Genomic DNA, 7,322 nt, shown 5'->3' with positions numbered 1-7,322 from the left:
TAATATGGAGCGGGTTGCACGCCGCAACAATTATTGAGGGCTATGTGTTTTACATTTGAGTATGATTCCTTGTTCACTGTGAACCCAAGTGTTTTAGGTTGTTACTCTGATTAATTGTTGTTATTGTAACTCCCCATAGCATGTTTCCCCTCCCATGATGGTAAATTGCTTGTGTATTCGATTTCCGTTGTTTATTTATGACTGCACAGGTTTATGTGGTGTCTCAGTCTAGCCTCGTCACTACTTCGCCGGTTAGGCTAGACCCTTAACCAGCACATGGGTCGGTTGTGCTGATGCTACACTTCTGTGTTATTTTGCAAGGTCCAGGTTTTGAGGAACAGCACAGCAGTAGTGTCTGAAGCAGGCGATTCATATTCAGAGACTGAGGTAGCCTTGCAAGGCGTCCGCAGGCCCGGCGTTCTTCTTTATGTTTTTCCTTTTGACTGTTGCCTCATCGTTTCGGAGACAGACAGCTGTTTATATTTCCTTTTCAGACCTTTGTATTTAGTTTTATTCTTAGTGGTTCGTGAGTAAAGTGGACACCAAATCTTGGGTAGAGGTTGTTTTGACTAATTCCGCGTTTTAAATTTATCATTTTTAGACAGACTTTCCGCTATTGTTCTTATTAGAATTAATGTTCTATATTGTGTTATAAACTGTTAAAGATAATTGCTTAGTGGATGGAAAGGTAATTAAGTTGGCTTGCCTAAGCTACCACGAGTAGGCGCCATCACGACTCATTGATGGTGGGAAATCCGGGTGTGACAAGTTTGGTATCAGAGCACTAGGTTACATAGTCTCACATTCACGGACAAACTTAGTAGACGTCTGAGGGGAGGTACGGGAGACGTCTGTACTTGTTCCCCAGAGTCCATTGAGTTAGGAAAATACTCTCATCTGTTCTTTCTTGTCGTGCCCGATTTGGTTTTCTTAAATGCTGATTTGAAATTTTTCCACTCTGTTCTTTCGCAGATGGTTGAGAAACACGCGCTTCCTCATCCCTCCGATCAGCAAGTCCGAGCCCAGGCAGCTCCGCTAGGGGGCAAGAGGACGTGGCCAGCCTAGGGTCCGAGGTAGGGGCAGCCAACCACCAGCAGCCACACCAGTGGCGGACCCCCAGGTTGGCCTTGACGAGGAGGTTTTCCCGGCCCCAGCTCAGACAGGTTTTTCGTGGGCCCAGCTCAGGTCCCAGAAGGGGTTTTACTGCTACGCCCAGTTCTTTTAGGACGCCTTGGTCCGGTTGGTTTGCCTCATGGAGAATGTCACCCGGAGCAGGATTGTTTCCTGCAGCACCAGCCACTTCCAGGCTGGAGGAGGAGCCAAAAACTCCTGCCTGCACGTAACTCCCGGAGCAGGGTAGTCCCCAGGACTCAGATTCCACCGGCTCAGACAGCTGTGGCAGTTCAGCCGGGGAGTAGTTTGCACAGGCCGTGTGATGGAGCGGCTATGGTCCGCTAATGCTTTTGGGGGCTGGACAGATTCACCAAGTTTTTCACTGCTACATTCAGCGAAAGCTTCTTCTCTGAGGACCCCCAGGAATTATCTTATATACGCTTGCCACCGAGGTTTCTTCGAAACATGGGCATTGTGGGAGTCCAATGAGTTGATTTTGCGGCTTTTTCGTCTATCTGGATCCGCCAAGAACTTGGTGGAGGGATTGACTGATCATCGCGATCGCGTGGAGGAATACGCGATCGCGTAGAAGAACTACTGGGGGGGTCCAAGATTGGCCTACGCGAACGCGTGCATAGGGACGCGAATGCGATAGAGAACAGAATAGACCATCGCGATCGCGACGGCCAGAACGCGAACGCGATGAAGGGAAATACTGGGGTTTGAATTTAGCTTACGCGATCGCGGTAGGGAACACGCGAACGCGATGGAGGAGATAACAAGGCACTGCGAACGCGTGCCTAGGGCCGCGTTCGCGAAGAACAAAGGTCTGCAACAGAAAATCTGATCCGATTTCCAAGTGTAAAAACACCCCGAACCACCTCCAATTCACTCCCGAGCCCTCGGGGCTCCTAACCAAACACACACACTAACTCAATAACATCCTACGAACTTACTCGAGCGATCAAATTGCCAAAATAACATCAAAATCATTGAATCAAGCCTCAAACTCATCATTTTCATTTCAAAATTCATGAACTTCCAACTTTAGACATTTAGGTCCAAAACACGTCAAACGACGTCCGATTTCGACCAAACTTTACAGAAAGCGCTTAAACAATATATAAGACTTGTACCGGGCGTCGGAACCAAAATACGAGCCCGATACCACAGTCTTTTAATCAATTTTCATTTCCATTTTCCTTAATGATTTCAGAAAAATAATTTCACAGAAAAATTCATTTCTCGGGCTCTAGACCTCGGAATTCGACTCCGGGCACATGCCCGAGTCCCATATTTTTCTACGGACCTTCCGGGACCGTCCAATCTCGGGTCCGGGTCCATTTACCAAAATGTTGACCGAAGTCAACCTTAAACATATTAATATCAAAATTCTTCCAAATTTTCACAGGATTCACATATTTCAACATAAAAGCTTTCCGGCTACACGTCCGGACTGCGCACGCAAATCGAGGCAAATAAAAAATGAGGTTTTCAAGGCCTCGGAAGCGCAGAATAAATGAGGAAACAGGTGATGACCCTTTGGGTCGTCACATAAATCGGTGAAAAAAATGAATTTTAAGCGATAAGGTAAAATTGTAGGAGGCAACCACATAAATGAGTGGCCATTTGTTTCTTTTTTGCATTCAGTCTAAGGAAAACAGTCTCGCTACAGTTTTATAATAAGTTTTTCTTGTAAAATATTAGTTCAATATTACTCATTCTTTATATTTACATTGTCACTATCAAATTCTTAGAAGGTATAATGCTAACTTTTTTTCATTCGCAAAAGTTTTAAGAGACCAAGAGATTTAATTTTTAATTTGTGTTATTTGATAAATCTTTAAAGAATTATAAACATTAACAATTTTCATAAGTTTCGACATAAGTCCGGACAAAATAGCAATAAGGCATCTAAATAAAATTCCTTCATTTGTTAAGCTAATTAAATGGGAATAATATTTATTATTTTTTTTAAAAAATCTTAAATTATATTTCATAACTAAATAAATTATCTAATAACATGTATGTAATTTTTAAAATTTGTATATTCATTAATATAGGTACAAGCGCAAAGCGCGTACCCTGAAATTAGTAACTTATAATATAGGTACAGGTTTAAATGTGATGAAGTTATGATTAAAAGAATTAAATATTAAAAAGTACTATCTTATTGTCCTATAGGATACTTGTTAAACACACAGGCTAGCCAAACTTTTCTTCTTCCCAATCATACGTCTTAATGAAATTGTTATTAATGAGAAATAGTAGGATAGTGTCGGAATGTGCCTTTAAAATCTGCTTCTTTTTTGTTCGTAAAATTTATGGTGGTTTGAATATTGGTTGATTAATACTTTTCCATATTGATTAATTGCTCTTTAAGTCTCATAAAAATGCAAATTCTCTTATAACACAAAACTAACATCATTACGAGGTTTTTGTATCCCCACGACGTAAATATCACCATGTTACAAAAGAGCAAACGGGAATTATCAATTTATCATTAATTTATTATTGCTAAATTCATTACTCTATTTTGCATTTTGCACTTTAAGGATGAAACATATTATTTCTTCACACAAATCTTTAAAAATATGAAAAATTACACCTGTAACCTTATATTAAGAGGCCACTTTAACCTTTTAAGCGTTATATTAGGAGAAAAATAAATACTAAATTTGTTTGACATCTTGCTTCTTTAAATAAATACTAAATTCGTTCACATGCTTCTTAAAAATAAAGTTTTTCGTACACATGAGAAAAGGATAAGAAAAATATAGACTGAAAATTAGGCACATACCTATAACCTATCATGTGAAAGATCTTCAATAGTACATTTAAACCCATAAACTTTAATGGTTATAACTAATTATAATTAAAATCATCTCTTTTCTTGGGATTGCACCAGAGTGAGGTTAGTGTGATAGAATTTTATCTTAGCCTACTAGTGGTTAATATTATCTTCACATTGCTATTTCGTTTTCATAGTGACGGGCCTCATCTACTGGTTATTGTTTTGCTTTTCATTTATTTTTTGGTTCTTGTGATGCTATTATTTTTTTCAATGGTTTTTGTTGATGGTAATGATATGTTGCTTTTTTGTCTTCTTGAGCGATCTATTGAAAACAACCTTTCTATTCTTCGGGATAGGAATAAGGTGTGCGTACACATAAGTTTCATCAAATCATACTAGTGAGATTTCACTAGGTGGTTGTTGTTATACTTGTGTGGGGATTATTTCAAATAAAAATTGATTCCAAAAATAGAAAACCTAAAAAAGAAAAAGAAAGGGATCGTTTATGTGGCGATAAAAGATAGGATGATATAAGTGGCATCTCAGAGCGAAAAATAGCTGTCTGAAAGCTGTCTTTATTTACTACACAAAAAAAAAAAAAAAATCAAAATCAAAATCCGAAGTCTTTTTCTGTAGCTGATTTGAGCTTTTCTTCATTTCCATTTTCTGCTATATCTTTCTCTGTCTTCTCACTTTCTTCCTTTTAACTCTCTCTGCTCACATCCATTCTTCTTTTCCTCATTCACATTAAAATCATCATTTCTGTGTCATAAAGGTGAGATTTTTATTTCTTTATTTGTGTCGCTCTACATCAATGAATGTGGCTGTTGAGTTAGGTATTGTGTTATTTTCCCCATTCTATCCTCATAGGGTTTATATTAACATTTTGAGATTTTACTTGTATTTTAACTAACAGCAAACAACTCCTTGGTTGAAGAGTAGGTGGAGAGGGATATACACACACAGAAAAAAGGAAGAGATTTTGGGCAAGTAAAAGAAGAAACTAAGAAATTGTAAGAAGGGAGATTTGGGTTTTGAAGAATGAGTGCGTCTAGGTTCATAAAGTGTGTCACCGTTGGCGACGGAGCTGTGGGTAAAACTTGTCTTCTCATTTCCTATACCAGCAACACTTTTCCCACTGTAAGTACTTGTTTACCTTTCTATCTCTCTTTTATGCATTTTGTCGTCAGGCATTTTCTTATAAGCCTAACCGTTGGCGACGGAGCTGTGGGTAATTTTTTTTTCTTTTGGGAATTAGACCAAATGAGGCTCTTTCTGTTTATCGCCCAAAAAAACAAATTAAGCTAGTTATTCTCAGTAAAACGACATGTTTTCTTGAATCATGACTTGCTTAATCAATTTGGCGTCCGGTCTAAGAGTGGGTTGTTTTACTTTTACTTCCAACTAGTATTTGTACCCGCTTGTACCCGCGCGTTGCGCGGAGAATAAAAATAAAAAGAAGAAAATTTTACTTGAACAATACAGTGGACACAAAGGAGCGTGAAAGAAATTTGATTTTGTTATTCATCCATTCGTTGAATATGTTGGGTCTTGTTGCTCTTCATATATTTACATACATAATCGACACCACATCGTGTGTCTCAAACAAAGAGAAAATCAAGACAGATAGCATGCATACTTCTAGCCAATACTGTAAAGCAAATTTTTGGGCTTTACCATTCTTAAGAAAACTTTTGCCTATATGCATGAAGAAACAAAAATGTTAGTGAAATTAATTACTTATAGAATTGATGTGATCCAAATTTACTTTGACAGTTCTAGTTCTTGCTCTTGACCATCACAAAATTGATGTCTCATGCTTCCTAAGATCAAGAAATGAAATAGAAGTGTGTTCGATTTATGCCAACTAAAGGGTATCAGAAAAATTTGAAATCAATACAACTTTATTTTAACATAAAGAAAATCAAAATGCATAACAACTTTGTTGAATGAATACTGTACTAAAGCTATCTTTCGTCTCGTCCTAGAGCTTTTGCATACTTTCTCCAAATATATAGTTGTCTCATATTTTGTGCTATTACTATATGCCAAAAGCTGTAAGGTTTGTCATATTTTTCCTTTAAAGATAAGGACTTGACAAACTTATCAGTTTGGGTTTATTAAGCAAGTGTTTCTAATGGACTGTATAAACTTGCGAGAGAAAAGTAGATGCACGAAAACAAACGTGCATTCTCAATCAGCATATTATGGTGCTTAAAGTACACGTTTCACAAAGAGATATCAATGCCACATATCTAAAGCACACATTGAACCTCAAACGACTGGTTTTCACCCAGAGTCTTTAAAGGACAAAGAATTAGCACAAAGGAAGAAATAGAAGAAGATCCAAAAAAGTTGCTAGTATAAAATTTAACAGTATGAGAAGAATAATATCCAAATTGAATAAATAAAAGGGAAAAGAAGCAAAATAGAACTTACTTTATTACTGAATATAAAATCCTTTCGTCGATCACATTAGAAGAATCTCATAGATCCTCCTTGTAAAAAATACTGCAAAAATACAAAACAAACAGAACTTACTTGAAATGCAAAGAAGTAAATTAATTAAACTTGAAATGCAGAACCTGCACTTTTTCAAATAAAAAAAGAGCACCTTTTTCTGGATGAAATTGTGAACCGATGATTTCGAATCCATAACCATGGTTTAACAATGTTGTCGCCGATAAACTTTTAGCAATTCAAATTGTTACTTCATAATTGAACTCCGGAGTGCATGAATGTAGAATCACTACGGATACTTTGAGCGGGAGATGTGAAATTGCAGAAATTTCAAGCCCACACATTGAACAAAGTTCGTGATTAAGAAAAATAGGAGGAGAATCATTTATGAGGGAGAGGGTGCGGATGAATAGTCCAGAACGTGGGTCTTGTTTCAGTTTTTTTTTTTTTACCATTTTTACCTTTTCCGTTTTTACGAGAGAGAGAGTGTTTGAGTTAGTTTAGGATATTATTGCTCATGTTTGAGAACACAATCAATTGTGCAGTATTTCTTTTTGGCTTTAATTATTAGTATTTCTATGTAGGTTTATAATAAAATAAATAAAAACTAATGAAAAACGTAGGAAACCATTTTTTGGAATTAAAGTAATTTTTTTGTAGTTTTAGTTTTAAGAAGTATCGCCCAAAATATGGGAATAACTGAACTTGTTAATTATTAAAATTTTGTAATTTTTTTTTATTTTAATTTTATAAAAATTTGAATTTCCAAAGGTACGGGAGTTTTGTCCTAAAACATGACAAGTGTTGATATTTTGTTTTGACACTTGTCATAATTTCATTAATTTACTTCTCCTTTTATATATTAATAGATTACCACAAAAAATGGATCTTTTGGCTATTTTAAGGGAAAAAGAACTAATTTTGTTCATTGTAGACTAGAGTTATTGAGGAGGGG

General features: G+C 36.7%; 2 protein-coding genes across 4 annotated transcripts in view; both read left to right on the top strand.

Annotated features, from left to right (window-relative positions):
- The first annotated feature begins 4,531 nt into the window (after positions 1-4,531).
- Positions 4,532-7,322, top strand: part of LOC109220368 (rac-like GTP-binding protein 5) — a 6,476-nt gene continuing 3,685 nt past the window's right edge. Inside the window, exons 1-2 of one of the 3 annotated variants that reach the window (XM_019384830.1) lie at positions 4,532-4,682; positions 4,850-5,047. In XM_019384830.1, coding sequence (XP_019240375.1) covers positions 4,949-5,047 — 99 coding nt within the window. In that variant the 5' untranslated portion in view covers positions 4,532-4,682; positions 4,850-4,948. Of the gene's footprint in view, positions 4,744-4,823; positions 5,048-7,322 lie in introns of all 3 variants that reach the window. The other 2 variants (XM_019384831.1, XM_019384832.1) reach the window with 2 other exon arrangements.
- Positions 4,660-7,322, top strand: part of LOC109220369 (rac-like GTP-binding protein 5) — a 28,509-nt gene continuing 25,846 nt past the window's right edge. Inside the window, exon 1 of the mRNA XM_019384834.1 lies at positions 4,660-4,743. The gene's annotated coding sequence lies outside the window, so the exon portion shown is untranslated. The remainder of the gene's footprint in view (positions 4,744-7,322) is intronic.

Source organism: Nicotiana attenuata, unplaced genomic scaffold (assembly GCF_001879085.1).
Source record: "Nicotiana attenuata strain UT unplaced genomic scaffold, NIATTr2, whole genome shotgun sequence".
Classification (NCBI taxonomy): Eukaryota; Viridiplantae; Streptophyta; class Magnoliopsida; order Solanales; family Solanaceae; genus Nicotiana; species Nicotiana attenuata.
Note: the sequence above shows the minus strand (reverse complement) of the source record. Positions and strands in the feature narration are given on the sequence as shown.